Source organism: Symsagittifera roscoffensis, chromosome 3, assembly GCF_963678635.1.
Source record: "Symsagittifera roscoffensis chromosome 3, txSymRosc1.1, whole genome shotgun sequence".
Taxonomy (NCBI): domain Eukaryota; kingdom Metazoa; phylum Xenacoelomorpha; order Acoela; family Convolutidae; genus Symsagittifera; species Symsagittifera roscoffensis.
The window spans coordinates 56,249,770-56,267,169 of NC_087064.1; the positions used below are offsets into that span (position 1 = coordinate 56,249,770).

Here is a 17,400-nt window from a genome sequence, read left to right on the forward strand (position 1 = left end):
ACATTCAAAAGGTATTGTTGTCCTGAGCTTAAATTTGAAAAGATATTTCATCCGTGATTATTTTTCGTAAAAATAGTTATGGGGGTTTAAATAGTGCCATTTTAGCCAATATGTGACAATTAACGCGCGATATATTTCGCGCTATTAACGCGTAAGCGGAGATTTAATCCGCCTTAGAAATCGTTCCAAATTGGTTGAAAGGAGCTTATTTGACATAATTGATTTGTTCATGTCAGGACAAAAAATACCACAAAAAAAGCTCCATGACAAAATATACCGTACCAAAAGATCCCTTGTACAAAATCGCCCATACCATAAGATCTCATGCCATTAAAAAAGATCCCATGAATTATGAATAAAAATCATGATCATAGTGTCAGCAGAAATAAATCTAGAGTAATGATATCTCAATTAGGTTGGCGCTATTAAAGAACAACGCAAATGTTAGATAACTTAATTTAAACTGGGCTCATTTTTGGGATTAACATAGTGCCAGCATGCGTTTAATTTAGAGTTAATACGGCATTGAATTAGAACAACTCAACTGAAAATGTATACACTCTGTATTCATTATCTCTTTCTTTAACTCATTGAATAGTCAAAAAAGAATTTTTTTTTACTTGGGGACCTCACAAAAAGGCCAAACACTGATTATTCTGGACGGCCATGAATTTCAAAAGAAACCGGATACGAAGAGAAAACACTAGCGCTGCAGCAAATGCAGGTCAAATAAAAGCCCGAAATCTTTAATCACTTCTGGGAGCGAAATAATTTCATACCGCAATGAGCATAGTCACGAGCTCAAAGCAGGACGCTGAGAAGCTCGGCAACTAGTTCAGCAAATGAAGGAGACAGTTAGGAATCAACCAAATCCAGTAAACAGCCAGATCATCGCAGCTAGTTTACAATTGGTGCAGAACGACAAAGCAACCCAACAGTCTTTGCCTTCCCGGTTGGCAATTACGCGAACTTTAAACAGAAGTAAACAAACGACATCCCTGCCGAATATTGCCAGATATGACCGTCATTTCGAAATACCCGATCGTTTTAAGCAATTTTGTATTTTTTGATAGCGGCAAACAAGATACGGAACGCATAATAATTTTTTGCGCCATTGAGAACCTCAATGCACTTAAATTGTACAACAGATCCTGGTGGCTTGTAGACGGTACTTTCAAAATTTGCCCTGGTAATTTTTACCAGCTCTACACTACACATCCAGATTGGCGGGTTTTATCCACCTTGCGTCTACGCTCTGCTCACCAATAAGCGCTTAACAACCTATAAGTTCCTAACCGCACTTAAATCGCTTATCGGTGACGTACCCCCGGAAAAAATTTTGATCAGTTTTAAAAGTGTGGCGTTGAGTGCTTTTGCGTCTCATTACGAATCTGCCATCAAAGGATGTTTGTTATTTTCACCTCTGTCAGAGCTTTATGCGGAAAATATCCGAATTGGGCCTTTAAAAGAATTACGAATCAAACAGCGAGCTAGTCTTAGCGCAGAATATTATTCCTGCGCTTAAGTTTTGTGCCGGAGTCAAAAGTGGAAATCGGGTTCGACCTAGTAATTGAGGAATATGCAGTGTTGCAACCAAGCTGGATATTTCACAAAACGATCTCGAAAACTTAGACGAGCTCACAGCTTTCCAAAAACGTACATTAAAGGGGATTTGATTGGCCGACAAACGCTCTCTCCTATTCCTTTATGGAACCGTAATCAAAATGCTGTGAGTGGTCTAGCCCGAACCACAAATGCAGTTGAAGGGTGGCATCTAGGTGTCACCGCTTTGTTTCAAGGCAGCCATCCTTCAATGTATCCGTTTCCTGAAAAAATTCAACTGGATTCCTACAACCAAAAATTCAATAGTTTGAAGGCATCCAGCGGTACTATCAACTTATCCCGAAAAAGTACCGTGATCTGAATGAAAAAGTTCAACAGATAACTAGTTCATACACAGATTCTAACTTTTTGTCTTATATCCGTTCACTTGCCCATTTAACTCATTAAATTTTGTTTTAGTTTTTGCCTAATTTCTCTTAAACGTAAATTTGTTTGATCAGCCTTTTATAGACGTCTCTTTGCAGCCTCCCGGATAACCCCGAAACGCAATACTACGACTCGTTAAAAAATGCTGTCTCTAGCAATTTGATCTCAGAGCAATTACCCTTATTTACGGGACGCTAGGTTGGGGGTAGGGGCCTGACGGCCCTTTGAGTATTGCGCCTAGCAAAAAAGGCTGATAAAAATTGAGAATTGATATTTTTATCAAATAGAATGGCAAGTGATTCGTAATAAAATGATTTCAAAGCTTTAAAATTTTGCATAACTCAATTTCAATTTTGTACCGACTTGAGTTCGCCGAAACGCAATAATCAATTTCAATCTTGTACCGAGTTGAGTTGTCTGGAAAATCAGGCCATTTTTGGCAAAGTTGGTTTTGATTAATTGGAAACCCTTTTCAAGTTCATTTGTAGTCTAAGCTTTTTTGAGGTTTGAGTTTCAATTTGAAGACCAAGTGATTAGCAAAGTAATTTATGTTCAAATATTGTGCAGCAAAATTCTTGCCGTTTCTTTGATTTTAAGTGACCTTTTTTTCGCTTTGATCGATTAACCGCATCCTTTTCAATTCTCGGATTCTTTGTTATTTTATTATAGTATCTCATGTCGTGGTCGATTTTAGAACGAAGTATCTTTTGGAATGGTATCTTATTGACTGGGATCTTCTCGTTTGGGATCTTAAGGAAAGGGATCTTTTGTCATGTAACCGATTTGTTACAGGGAGCAAAATTTATTCTTTGGTACTTTTTGTGGCGTGTGGGGGGATGATTTTCAGTTTCATTTTATTACATTTAATTTTTTATGTTATTACTGCTCCAAAAACCTTAAAAGGCAGTCGGAACATTCAGGGTTTCAGGGCTTGTGCAATACGAGAGGTCTTGTTTTATTGCAATTCAATTGCTTTTAATATGACTAGCCGATGGAACTATTCTTATGGGCGAAGGACTGAATGCGCGCAAACTCTCAACCAATCAGCGCCCTTCAAACTGACCGAAACTGACTGACTCGCGATCGAAATTTTGAGTAATGAGTCACGCATTCCACAACTGATACAATTTAGTATAATCCTAAGGCAAAGTAAAACTTTTGGGGTCTATTCTGCTAGCAGAGAAACTAATTGCTTGAAAATTTTCAACCAATCAGCTTCCTTCTAACTGTCCAAAACTGAATAATTTACTTGCTTAAAATTTGCCAGCAATGAGTTATGATTGCCTTACATACATTTCAAGCATTCGTGCCAACCAGCCCTAATGGCATGAGGGGTTCGCCCATTTTTTGACATCATACCTGAAAATATTTAGTCGCGGTTTGCATTGAGGCGTCATCATTGGATCGGATTCCAGTTGCGATCTGAGTCATAAAGGCTGCAGTGTTGTACAGAACTGCTGCTTTCTCATAACCACTGCTCGAAATAGCTGAAAAGTTTGGTATGAAAATGTTTTTACTTATTAAAATCATTAAATTCAAATACTTAACAAGGATAGCCGGTTACTGTACAAGTAGCAGAATATTCCGCCCATAGTCTTAAAAAATAACATTTTTCAAATTAGTGTCGTTTTTTTTCTGTGTGGTGTGATAAAAAAAAATCTGAACGAAAATATAAAAATTGGGCAAATTGGACAGTCATATTCATTTAGGCTAATTGGAAAACAATTTATGTAGAAAAATGGCTAGAAAAACGGGAAAAAAACGTTAAAGCCAATTTTTCCATTTTTTGCAGAACTTTTTTTTTGAATTTTTGATTCCGAAAATGGCGCTAAAACTGCTAAAGCTAACTTAACACAAACAAAACCAAGTTTTCACGGCTTACTTTTAGCTTAAATAAGCTTTTGTAAGCCTGCACATGCTCACCTTATTAGCTCGACATTAGACCAAAAATCAAAAATTTCCAACCGGTTTTTCTCGACAGATATTTCGAATCACGAGTGAAAGGGCTTTAATATGATATATCACTCGAGCCTCCGATGATTATTTGCGGTACCTGATTTTGTGGAAAAAAATTAAAACACACCCGAATGCAAAGTCCCTCCACATTTTTAAAATGGTCGGAACAAAAATCAACTTACACTTTTTTGATCCGAAAACACCTTTTCCGAACGAGTCCTTCCAACAAAAAGACACGCGTATCTAAAAACCAGCAATGATTTGAAAAACTACATAAATGCTATTACAACAAAGCAGGCTTACACTAAAGAAGGTGCTTACTTCATTCGTGTCTGTTATAGGAAACCGTTTTTCCATTGAGCAGAACTGATCGTAATACCTAAAATATCCGTTGAAGTTCGCCAATTGGTGTAGTGCGTGAGTATCTAAAACTGTCCATTTCTCCTAGCTACTTGCTCTACATTAAGTAAACCTCAGTAATCAAGGCCTCGTTTTAGTTTAAGGCAAAAACTATAGCTCACTGAATAGCAATTTACCGGGAAAAATGACACATTGACAAAATTAAAATTTCAAGACGCTTTATTTATTTCAATCCTTGCTTCGTCGGGAGCATTTGTTGACTTCATGAGCAATGTTCTCAAAATAGTCAAATAATCATGACTTACCTTTGCAGCATATTCAGTCCGACCTCAGTTCTGTCAGGCGGAACAAGCACTCCTATGTTTCTGCTCTTAGTCAAAGTAGCCAGAGCATTATTCGCATCTTCCTCGTTCGATCCCGCACTCTTAATGTGACTTTTGAGCAACTTGACAAAGTCCAGCTCTGTCGTTCCTTTCAAAGGCACACTTTTCATTGAGCGAGCCATGATAAATTAGTCTGAAAAAAAAATTATTTCTCAATTTACAGGAAGCTCTTTCACGCTCTCAGACACCACACAGGCAATAAAACTAATCGATTTTTTGTTCGAACAACATCACGAATTAGGAAGGAACGATGTGATAACTTGGACTTTTTCTAGCTAACCAGGCAAACCCACAAAAGTGTGTACCGAAGTCGAATACTGTATAACATTAACAACTCCGAAGTCGTGATTCGGATTCCGAAAAATATCAACCAATCTCTGGTTCGAGAAAAACTGGTTTGAATAATTCTGGTTTTCAGACTAATAATTTAGGACAAAATCTGAAGGCTAAAAAAACTTGCTTTGTTCTTGCTGTGACTAATTAGCAGCGGGGACAAGGTTGAGACACGCAAAACGCAAAAAATACCTAAGTTGCTTTTATAAAGTAATTTATGAAAGACTTACAGTTGAAAAGAATTTCGGAATTGATACTATAACACAGAGGCGAAGCAGAGCGTTTTAGGACTTGCGATACAACACAAGGCTACCATTGTGAGCTAGCAGACATAAATGATCAGGGAGCCACTAAGTCGAATAATTTCTTTTAAAACTTCAGCTATAGACAAAAAAACAACAGCTACAGCTCATGCTCAATTTAAGGAAAACAAATCAAGAAGCACAAGCACCGACGTTAAATAAACGTTAAAACAAATTACCAAGCGCCAACTAAGTCGACACTACTTAGGGTAGATGAACACTTGCGACAGAATGTTGTCATCGAACTTCCAAACTTCTCAAAAATTTCGATAACAACAATTTGTTTTTTTTTGCTCAAGTGGCGTATATCCTAAGTATTGTCGCCAAAGTTCCCGCTCGGTTACTTAAAAGGGGTGAATGTATTTTTTTTCATGTTTTTCTCAATTGAATATCATTCGATACAAATGGGTAAATTTTTTTGTACCTTAAGATTTTTTTTTTTGATAATTACTTCAATTTAGTGGCTTCGATCTCACTTTCTGACTGCGAGCTCAAAATGCTATGCTTGTGTTGTATTGCGAAAATTGGAAAAATCCATTTCGGCTCGGTGTTATTAAATAAATTCCAAAAGTTGAACTTGGTTTTTCTTGGATGTGAGAAAATTGAAGGAAATTTTGAGAAAATTTGTGTTTTTGGGCTATCGTTTGTCTACTTATTTATTCGGTTTAACTTCCAAAATATTCTTTTTTTGTTCAACGCACCTAATTTTTTTCATTTTTTTTTTTGATTTAGTATAATTTTAATAGCACTGTAATTTCTAAATTCACCAACTCCACTTTGGTTGATTACATTTTTTTTCACTTAAATGGGTTCGGCTAATGCTATTTTTGAAAAAACAAAATTGTTGTGTTTCTCAGTAGAAAAGCGGCGTAAAATCCCTCCTGAAAACATGAAGACTCGGTTTGCGCGTGTAACGTCCCCCCATCTGCGATTTGTGAAAAAAATATCGGTAAACACTAGCCACCAACAAAGCACATCAAACAAAAGCTATGAAATTGCCAATACTTCAAAAACAAAAGCGAAGAAAACGAACACAGTGAACAAAATGTTTATACAAATGAGCACTATTTCATACTAGTTGGATTGAAAAATGACCAGTAAAATAACAAAACGCTAACAAGCTCGCTTGCCCTTAAAGTTCTAAATCAAATGCGCGTAGTTGATACAGAAAAGATTTGCTCGTGGAGCTTTCTACAAAAAAAATTAGTGCGTAGCTCCTTTTTCAACAAAATTGCTGCTTAATTTTTTGTAAGATTGAACACTTAACCTCAGATGTGCCAGGGTAGTTTCAAGAGAACGACAAAAGTTTCCAACTCAGAGGTGAATCTGCACTTCGCAAACACAAGCGAGAACACGAAAAAGCAGTTTTAGAAAGTGAAATCAGAAAAAAGAGCCTCGATTCGGTAAAACTTTGCTATGTATCGAATTCGAAACTGTGAACTTGAGATTTGAAGTCTCACGCCCTGCCCGCTCGACCACGAACGCTTATTAAACGAAAAACACTAGTCACGAAAAAAAAACTACAGATGCTAATAAATTGCAAATGCCATGCAGCAAAAGTGGCACCAAATACAAATAGAGGACACAAATTGGCATGTAATAATTTGGAATATAACAAATTGAAGGCAACCACGCTAAATTTGCATAAGATAAATTCGAAAGCAAAAAGCCAAATTGTGTATAAATTAAGCATATGCCAGGTTAGTTTCAGAGAAAGGAAAAAGTTTCCAACACAGAGGCATATCTGCATTTCGCAAACACTAGCGAGAACAAGAAAAAAAGCAGCTTTAGAAAGTGAAATAAGAAAAAAGAGAAATAAGCCTCGATTCAGTAAAACTTTGCTACGTATCGGAATCGAACCAGTAAACTTGAGATTTAAAGTCTCACGCCCTCCCCGCTCGACCACGAACGGTTATTATACGACAAACACTAGTCACGAAAAAAAACAACTACATATGCCAATAAATTGCAAATGCTATGCAGCAAAAGTGGCACCAAATACAAATAGAGGACACAAATTGGCATGTAATAATTTGGAATATAACAAATTGAATACATCCACGCTAAATTTGCATGATAAAGATTCGAAAGCAAAAAGCCAAATTGTGTATAAATTAAGCATTTCAAAAATATTGCGAGATATATTGAGTTGGAAAATTTCTGAGATCGAGTTTTTGTGTTGCACTGATATCTGAAGTCAATAGCTTTTTTCCGTTCATTTGAACAATGTAAATGCAATAATCGTGCTAACTTATTACTATGAGTGTCAAAGAACATGCTATCAAACAGCTGTAAAGGTTCCCCAAAAGTGGCATCAATATTTGCGACTTAGGTTAGAAAAAAGAACAGTCGTACTATTACACTACGCTCACTTAAATTCGCAAGTGTAAATAACGTCAAATCTGACATTTTCATCTTTTATTCTACAGAAAAATGCGCGTAGCCATCTACTCATGGAGGATTCTCAACACGGGTTCTTGCAATTGAGTCGAGAAAAAACTTTCAAGAAACGGGTCAAACTTTTATTTTTACCAGGGGTATAACGAACAATTACCAGGGGTATAATTCTTTTTATCTAAAAACAAGGGCTTAGCAGCTCATGCTGGGGAGAACTTTATACATTTTCTTTTTATTGAACACTTAATCTTAGATGTGGCAGGGCATTTTTGGAGAAAACACGAAAACTCCTTATGGGTCAAAAAATCACCATCACGAAAGCAGCCGGCTAATGTAAAAAGAGACTAGCGAAAGATGCGGCATTGTAGCCGGTCTTTCTACCACTTTTATGAAAAGAAATGGGCCACCGAAAGTAGCACCAATATTTGCGACTCGGGTTGGAAACATAGACAACAGAGTTCGAAAAAGTTCAATGAACACGAGTTAACAAAAAAAAAATGTTTTTTTTTTTGCAAAACTCAGAAAGCCTTTAAAAATAACGCAATTACATCTAGAATTTTTACTGGTTAAGAAATTTTAACGCAACGGTAAAAGAGCTAGATCACAAACAAAAAAACTCTGAAAATGGAAATAACATGTTTTCAAAAGTTTCAAAAAGAACCATACGCCTAAATCTTATGCAGAACTTGCCGCCACATTCCTTTGGTAACAAAAAAGACAAGTCAAATTTGCAAAAAAAAAGACTTGAGAATTTATCTTTTTTGAATTTTTTTTTGACAAAATGAAACAATACGTTAAACCATCAACTTGATTCGATTTCAAATAAAATTACCTAAGCCTAAAACACACCTAACTAAATAAAACTAATTTCAGGCATTTTTAGAACAAAATAAAAAAGAAATCATGCATCGAAAAAACTGAAAATTGATTTGCAAACAAAAATTTCTAGCAGAAAAATTCAAAAAAGTTTACTTTCTACGAGAAAACTTTGGCGCCTATAAATGCCAGAAAACCATAAACTACATTTACCCTAATGAAAACAAAGAAACAATATCAAAAAACCTACCAAAAAATTGAGAACTTATTACCCGGCAGAAAGCCAACAAAAATTAGGTCGAAATCAATAAAACGGACAAAAAGTTAACTTACATGTTAGAAACCTTTATCAGCAGTAAAACAACTATCACTTTAGTCGTTGAGGCCATCTTTTGAATTACAGTTGTTCGACAAGCATCTTGAGTAGAAATAGAGATACATTTGGAGATGACCAAACTTCAGTCATCCTGTGGACAAAGTTGTTTACGAGAAAAAAAGCCGTACCCGATTGTAACACCCTTGCTTATCGCAAGGGTAAAAAACATAAAAGGACATGAAAATTTATGAAACAAAATTACCTGTACCTTTGGAAACTTTGAAGAACTTTCAAACCGCTTAAATTAAACCGATCCTTTCTGCAAGACCTAAGCCGACAAAGAAAGCAGACACGAAAAACTTGAAATTTTCAGTTTTCGCAAAAAAAAACAGGTCCCGACTGAAAACGAACTTCTTCGATTTGTTGTCTCAAGCATGTGTGTTACCTCTACTCCAAATTCACAGAATACTCCGTAAATATACAAAGAACACAAACTCCATAAGTTTTTAATAAAAACAGCCTGAAAAAAAATCAAATAGCAAAATTAGGCAAAACTTCTTGGAACTGCTTGCCCAGAACTAGAATACAATGAATTGTTTTTAAATTTGAGTAAAAATTTCCAATTGTTAAGCAAATTGGGTGCTGCGGCATTTAAGCCGATATAAAAAGCAGACAAACATAACCAGACACACGCGCGGAAAATTTTTTGCTCATAAAAAACTCCTGGTCGGATTCGAACCATTGACGGTTGTCTATGAAGGCAAGAGCGTTAACTCTTTGCCATAAGCACGAATTAACTTAAGGTAAAATGATTCAAGTGATTCTGTTACTCTAGGTGTTACCCCGAAAAAAGCCTATATTCTGGTTTGATTGATAAGGCTTGCTTAACGCAACCGTGCAGAAAATTAAGATGCCCTTATGGCTCTTTAAACTTCTAGAACAATACATGATAATTAATTTGAGAAAACTGGATCAATAACAAATGATTCCATTTCACTGAGAAACCTGAAAAGTTAATTCCACGTTCGAAACCAAAAGTCAATCACGTTTTTCGTGACCTTCAAATTTTGCCGTTCGATAGTGGAGTTCCTTTTCTTTTAACACAGTAAGTGAACTGATTTTAAAAAAGACATAAGTCAAATCGCGAAAAAAAAATTGAGCTCACTTTCTGAGATCGAGTTTTTGTGTTGCACTGATATCTGAAGTCAATAGCTTTTTTCCGTTCATTTGAACAATGTAAATGCAATAATCGTGCTAACTTATTACTATGAGTGTCAAAGAACATGCTATCAAACAGCTGTAAAGGTTCCCCAAAAGTGGCATCAATATTTGCGACTTAGGTTAGAAAAAAGAACAGTCGTACTATTACACTACGCTCACTTAAATTCGCAAGTGTAAATAACGTCAAATCTGACATTTTCATCTTTTATTCTACAGAAAAATGGGCGTAGCCATCTACTCATGGAGGATTCTCAACACGGGTTCTTGCAATTGAGTCGAGAAAAAACTTTCAAGAAACGGGTCAAACTTTTATTTTTACCAGGGGTATAACGAACAATTACCAGGGGTATAAATCTTTTTATACAAAAACCAGGGCTTAGCAGCTCATGCTGGGGAGAACTTTAAACATTTTCTTTTTATTGAACACTTAATCTTAGATGTGGCAGGGCATTTTTGGAGAAAACACAAAAACTCCTTATGGGTCAAAAAATTACCATCACGAAAGCCGCCGGCTAATGTAAAAAGAGACTAGCGAAAGATGCGGCATTGTAGGCGGTCTTTCTACCACTTTTATGAAAAGAAATGGGCCACCAAAAGTAGCACCAATATTTGCGACTCGGGTTGGAAACATAGACAACAGAGTTCGAAAAAGTTCAATGAACACGAGTTAACAAAAAAAAATGTTTTTTTTTTTGCAAAACTCAGAAAGCCTATAAAAATAACGCAATTACATCAAGAATTTTTACCGGTTAAGAAATTTTAACGCAACGGTAAAGGAGCTAGATCACAACAAACAAAAAAACGCTGAAACAACATGTTTTCAGAAATTTCAAAAAGAACCATACGCCTAAATCTTATGCAGAACTTGCCGCCACATTCCTTTGGTAACAAAAAAGACAAGTCAAATTTGCAAAAAAAAACTTGAGAATTTATCTTTTTTGAATTTTTTTTTGACAAAATGAAACAATACGTTAAACCATCAACTTGATTCAATTTCAAATAAAATTACCTCAGCCTAAAACACACCTAACTAAATAAAACTAATTTCAGGCACTTTTAGAACAAAATAAAAAAGAAATCATGCATCGAAAAAACTGAAAATTGATTTGCAAACAAAAATTTCTAGCAGAAAAATTCAAAAAAGTTTAATTTCTACGAGAAAACTTTGGCGCCTATAAATGCCAGAAAACCATAAACTACATTTACCCTAATGAAAACAAAGAAACAATATCAAAAAACCTACCAAAAAATAGAGAACTAATTACCCGGCAGAAAGCCAACAAAAAGATCGAAATCAATAAAACGGACAAAAAGTTAACTTACATGTTAAAATCTTTATCAGCAGTAAAACAAATATCACTTTAGTCGTTGAGGCCATCTTTTGAATTACAGTTGTTCGGCAAGCATCTTGAGTAGAAATAGAGAAAAGAGATACATTTGGAGATGATCAAACTTCAGTCATTCTGTGGACAAAGTTGTTTACGGGAAAAAAAGCCGTACCCGATTGTAATACCCTTGCTTATCGCAAGGGTAAAAAAACATGAAAGGACATAAAAAGTTATGAAACAAAATTACCTGTACCTTTGGAAACTTTGAAGACCTTTCAAACCGCTTAAAATAAACCGATCCTTTCTGCAAGACCTAAGCCGACAAAGATAGCAGACATGAAAGTCTTAAAATTTTCAGTTTTCGCAAAAAAAAAACAGGTCCCGACTGAAAACGAACTTCTTCGATTTGTTGTCTCAAGCATGTGTGTTACCTCTACTCCAAATTCACAGAATACTCCGTAAATATACAAAGAACACAAACTCCATAAGTTTTTAATAAAAACAGCCTGAAAAAAAATCAAATAGCAAAATTAGGCAAAACTTCTTGGAACTGCTTGCCCAAAACTAGAATACAATGAATTGTTTTTAAATTTGAGTAAAAATTTCCAATTTTTAAGCAAATTGGGTGCTGCGGCATTTAAGCCGATATAAAAAGCAGACAAACATAACCAGACACACGCGCGGAAAATTTTTTGCTCATAAAAAACTACTGGTCGGATTCGAACCATTGACGTTTGTCTATGAAGGCAAGAGCGTTAACTCTTTGCCATAAGCACGAATTAACTTAAGGTAAAATGATTCAAGTGAATCTGTTACTCTAGGTGTTACCCCGAAAAAAGCCTATATTCTGGTTTGATTGATAACGCTTGCTTAACGCAACCGTACAGAAAATTATGATGCCCTTACCGCTCTTTAAACTTCTAGAACAAAACATGATAATTAATTTGAGAAAACTGGATCAATAACAAATAATTCCATTTCACTGAGAAACCTGAAAAGTTAATTCCACGTTCGAAACCAAAAGTCAATCACGTTTTTCGTGACCTTCAAATTTTGCCGTTCGATAGTGGAGTTCCTTTTCTTTTAACACAGTAAGTGAACTGATTTTTAAAAAGACATAAGTCAAATCGCGAAAAAAAATTGAGCGTAAACAAACTTTTCAAAACAAAAAAAAACGAAAAAAATCATCGCGACCTATAGAACAGTCTGAACTGCATTCATTGACTTTTTAAAAAAGCAGACTTGTAGAAAAACCTACGCTACGCTTGAGTAAAAAAAAAAACAGTCTCTAGTTTCAGTAGCTCATCTTCTTGTGCAACGATTTTTGTGAAGGAAAACTGCATCGTTGTTTGATATCAGCGCTACAGACACTGACGCCTCGTCTTACTGAAACAAGAGCCCCAAGAGTGATCTTCTTCCAGCTGAGCTCTACCAAAAGCGGAAATATGGAAAAACCTTCAAATATCGATATATTTCATTCACTCCATGTGACGCCAGTTGTTGGAGTACCAGCCCCGCAATCTAACTTATTTTGAAAAGAGTAGCTGAAGGTTTAAGTGCCAAATAGGACCAGCCGAACAGTCATGTGAGGTGCTGGTTCGCTCTCCTGCTTTATTCGCCGTTCTACGGGCTTCGAATATATGCATTCGCGGCAAATGGTCCAAATGGTGGTACGTAGGCATTGAAGATGGCTCTAAAAAAACTTGGCACTTCGAATTGCGAATGGACTCAAAAATCACATCACTGCGACAGTTTGAACAATTCACGAAAAACATCAGGTCAATTCTGGGATCGTTGTTATTATTCATGATTACTCTGCATATTGTCGCAACACCGTATTGTCAGCACAAGCAGCTTGTTACTTCGAGTTATGGAGCCGAATGATGCAGAGAAAACCCAAAGAAAAGAATGATCGAAAAGAAAAGTCGTTACGAATCGAAAAGCAATCAAAACATAGCCAACTGACGGTTGGAAAAAGTAATGAACGCAAGAAAACAGAAAAAATTGACTTCCGAATTTTTAAGAAAAAAATATATGTCCTGAAAGCTCTGTGAATTTCAAAAACAATTTATAATAAAGGCTTTTTGATAAAATTAACCCAATTTGAGAAAACTCGATCAATAGGTAAAACATTATTTCGCTGGAAACTGATAATTAAATTCCATTGTCGAAATTAGAAGTCGATCACATTGTTCGTGACCTTAACATTTAGCTGTTCGATAGTGGAGTTTGCCTTCCTTTTAATAAAACAAAGGAAATAAACTGAACTTTAAAAGAAATCAAAAGCCAATCCACGAAAATCAAAATCGAGCGTGAACAAATTTTAAGACTTTTTTATTGAAAAAAAAAATCAAATAAAAACCAGCAACATTAGTCTTAAGCAGACAGGGAACAAAACTGACAAAATCTATAAGATGAACTTGTTTTACTCTTCTTAACTTTCTACAGTAAACAGAGATAAAATATCTAATTCACGGTTATGCCCAGTTAAGCATGCGGCCGTTTTGTTGATATTGCTCAATAAACTTTTTAATACACTAAGATAGGCAACAAATATCACTTTAGTCGTTGAGGCCATCTTTTGAATTACAGTTGTTCGACAAGCATCTTGAGTAGAAATAGAGAATAGAGATACATTTGGAGATGACCAAACTTCAGTCATTCTGTGGACAAAGTTGTTTACGGGAAAAAAAGCCGTACCCGATTGTAATACCCTTGCTTATCGCAAGGGTAAAAAAACATGAAAGGACATAAAAATTCATGAAACAAAATTACCTGTACCTTTGGAAACTTTGAAGACCTTTCAAACCGCTGAAAATAAACCGATCCTTTCTGCAAGACCTAAGCCGACAAAGACAGCAGACACGAAAGTCTTAAAATTTTCAGTTTTCGCAAAAAAAAACAGGTCCCGACTGAAAACGAACTTCTTCGATTTGTTGTCTCAAGCATGTGTGTTACCTCTACTCCAAATTCACAGAATACTCCGTAAATATACAAAGAACACAAACTCCATAAGTTTTTAATAAAAACAGCCTGAAAAAAAATCAAATAGCAAAAATAGGCAAAACTTCTTGGAACTGCTTGCCCAAAACTAGAATACAATGAATTGTTTTTAAATTTGAGTAAAAATTTCCAATTTTTAAGCAAATTGGGTGCTGCGGCAATTAAGCCGATAAAAAAAGCAGACAAACATAACCAGACACACGCGCGGAAAAATTTTTTGCTCATAAAAAACTCCTGGTCGGATTCGAACCATTGACGTTTGTCTATGAAGGCAAGAGCGTTAACTCTTTGCCATAAGCACGAATTAACTTAAGGTAAAATGATTCAAGTGATTCTGTTGCTCTAGGTGTTACCCCGAAAAAAGCCTATATTCTGGTTTGATTGATAACGCTTGCTTAACGCAACCGTACAGAAAATTAAGATGCCCTTACCGCTCTTTAAACTTCTAGAACAATACATGATAATTAATTTGAGAAAACTGGATCAATACCAAATAATTTCATTTCACTGAGAAACCTGAAAAGTTAATTCCACGTTCGAAACCAAAAGTCAATCACGTTTTTCGTGACCTTCAAATTTTGCCGTTCGATAGTGGAGTTCCTTTTCTTTTAACACAGGAAGTGAACTGATTTTTAAAAAGACATAAGTCAAATCGCGAAAAAAAAAATTGAGCGTAAACAAACTTTTCAAAACAAAAAAAAAAATGAAAAATCATCGCGACCTATATAACAGTCTGAACTGCATTCATTGACTTTTTAAAAAAGCAGACTTGTAGAAAAACCTACGCTACGCTTGAGTAAAAAAAAAACAGTCTCTAGTTTCAGTAGCTCATCTTCTTGTGCAACGATTTTTGTGAAGGAAAACTGCATCGTTGTTTGATATCAGCGCTACAGACACTGACGCCTCGTCTTACTGAAACAAGAGCCCCAAGAGTGATCTTCTTCCAGCTGAGCTCTACCAAAAGCGGAAATATGGAAAAACCTTCAAATATCGATATATTTCATTCACTCCATGTGACGCCAGTTGTTGGAGTACCAGCCCCGCAATCTAACTTATTTTGAAAAGAGTAGCTGAAGGTTTAAGTGCCAAATAGGACCAGCCGAACAGTCATGTGAGGTGCTGGTTCGCTCTCCTGCTTTATTCGCCGTTCTACGGGCTTCGAATATATGCATTCGCGGCAAATGGTCCAAATGGTGGTACGTAGGCATTGAAGATGGCTCTAAAAAAACTTGGCACTTCGAATTGCGAATGGACTCAAAAATCACATCACTGCGACAGTTTGAACAATTCACGAAAAACATCAGGTCAATTCTGGGATCATTGTTATTATTCATGATTACTCTGCATATTGTCGCAACACCGTATTGTCAGCACAAGCAGCTTGTTACTTCGAGTTATGGAGCCGAATGATGCAGAGAAAACCCAAAGAAAAGAATGATCGAAAAGAAAAGTCGTTACGAATCGAAAAGCAATCAAAACATAGCCAACTGACGGTTGGAAAAAGTAATGAACGCAAGAAAACAGAAAAAATTGACTTCCGAATTTTAAAGAAAAAAATATATGTCCTGAAAGCTCTGTGAATTTCAAAAACAATTTATAATAAAGGCTTTTTTGATAAAATTAACCCAATTTGAGAAAACTCGATCAATAGGTAAAACATTATTTCGCTGGAAACTGATAATTAAATTCCATTGTCGAAATTAGAAGTCGATCACATTGTTCGTGACCTTAACATTTAGCTGTTCGATAGTGGAGTTTGCCTTCCTTTTAATAAAACAAAGGAAATAAACTGAACTTTAAAAGAAATCAAAAGCCAATCCACGAAAATCAAAATCGAGCGTGAACAATTTTTAAGACTTTTTTATTGAAAAAAAAAATCAAATAAAAACCAGCAACATTAGTCTTAAGCAGACAGGGAACAAAACTGACAAAATCTATAAGATGAACTTGTTTTACTCTTCTTAACTTTCTACAGTAAACAGAGATAAAATATCTAATTCACGGTTATGCCCAGTTAAGCATGCGGCCGTTTTGTTGATATTGCTCAATAAACTTTTTAATACACTAAGATAGGCTCAATCTAAAAATAAAAGGCATTTCCTCGTAAACAGTATATTTAGCTCCCATCAAATAATATCAGGACTAAAAATTAAACTCATTAATCAACCAACATTACTGTTGAATTCAAACAATTCAATCATAAAGGGGTATCGATTCAGGCCAGGAGTGTCATTTGGGTGATTCTTTCGATTATTGCATTGGAGCATCGTCTCCTCCTTCAGTTCCTTCTTGTCCGGTAGCAGGAGCAGCATCAGCAGCCCCTTGATCAGCATCGTCCTGAATTGAACTTTAGAATACGTACAATTTTTCCCAATGTAAAATAAGAAAATCAATAGAAACAAGCTCGATATTAACAAGGATAGCCAGTTGCTGCGCAAATCGCACAGAATGTTCAGCGCATAATCTTTAAAAAATGCATGTTTTTCAAATTAGTGTTGTTTTTCAAATAAGTGCATTGGGTGTGATGAAAGGATCTGAAGACTATCTAAATCTTAGGCATATTCGACAGCCACAGTAAATTAAGCAAATCGGGCAACGGTTTTTGTCGAAACAGGACTAACAAGTTTAAAAATCAAAAAACTGATTTTTTTGCAATTGTTTTGAATTTTTTTATTGCTAAAATCGCGCTAAAAACTTCACAAAAAATAGTATCATTGCATACCTTTTTATAGCACAGAGGCGAAGCTGCGCTTCGCGAGCACTAGCGACAACACGCCAAAAAAGCTGCTCGATAAAGTGCATAAAGAATTAGAAGAAATAAGCCTCGAATTAGTAAATTTCAAAACTCAAAAATTTCAATCGCGTATCTCAAAAATTTCAAACGCTTTTCTCAAAAATTTCAAACGCGTTACAAACTTCAAAACTTTTTTTAGTTTGTTCGAATCAGGATTGAAAGTTCTTTAATATGATAAATCACTCCACACATTTCTATGAGT

At 35.6% G+C, this 17,400-nt stretch overlaps 3 protein-coding genes across 3 annotated transcripts in view; 1 reads left to right on the top strand and 2 right to left on the bottom strand.

The window, feature by feature from the left end:
* The window catches only part of LOC134842341 (programmed cell death 6-interacting protein-like), a 74,016-nt gene extending 69,187 nt beyond the window's left edge, over positions 1-4,829 (bottom strand). Inside the window, exons 1-4 of the mRNA XM_063858628.1 lie at positions 4,611-4,829; positions 4,267-4,324; positions 4,128-4,188; positions 3,349-3,476 (exon numbers count right to left, since the gene is read on the bottom strand). Of these exons, the coding sequence (XP_063714698.1) occupies positions 3,349-3,476; positions 4,128-4,188; positions 4,267-4,324; positions 4,611-4,810 (447 nt within the window). The 5' untranslated portion in view covers positions 4,811-4,829. The remainder of the gene's footprint in view (positions 1-3,348; positions 3,477-4,127; positions 4,189-4,266; positions 4,325-4,610) is intronic.
* The window catches only part of LOC134842342 (RNA demethylase ALKBH5-like), a 149,231-nt gene that overhangs the window by 6,945 nt on the left and 124,886 nt on the right, over positions 1-17,400 (top strand). The window lies entirely within an intron of this gene.
* LOC134842343 (proteasome subunit alpha type-1-like) overlaps positions 16,501-17,400 on the bottom strand; it is a 359,095-nt gene continuing 358,195 nt past the window's right edge. Inside the window, exon 7 of the mRNA XM_063858630.1 lies at positions 16,501-16,741. Within this exon, the coding sequence (XP_063714700.1) occupies positions 16,655-16,741 (87 nt within the window). The 3' untranslated portion in view covers positions 16,501-16,654. The remainder of the gene's footprint in view (positions 16,742-17,400) is intronic.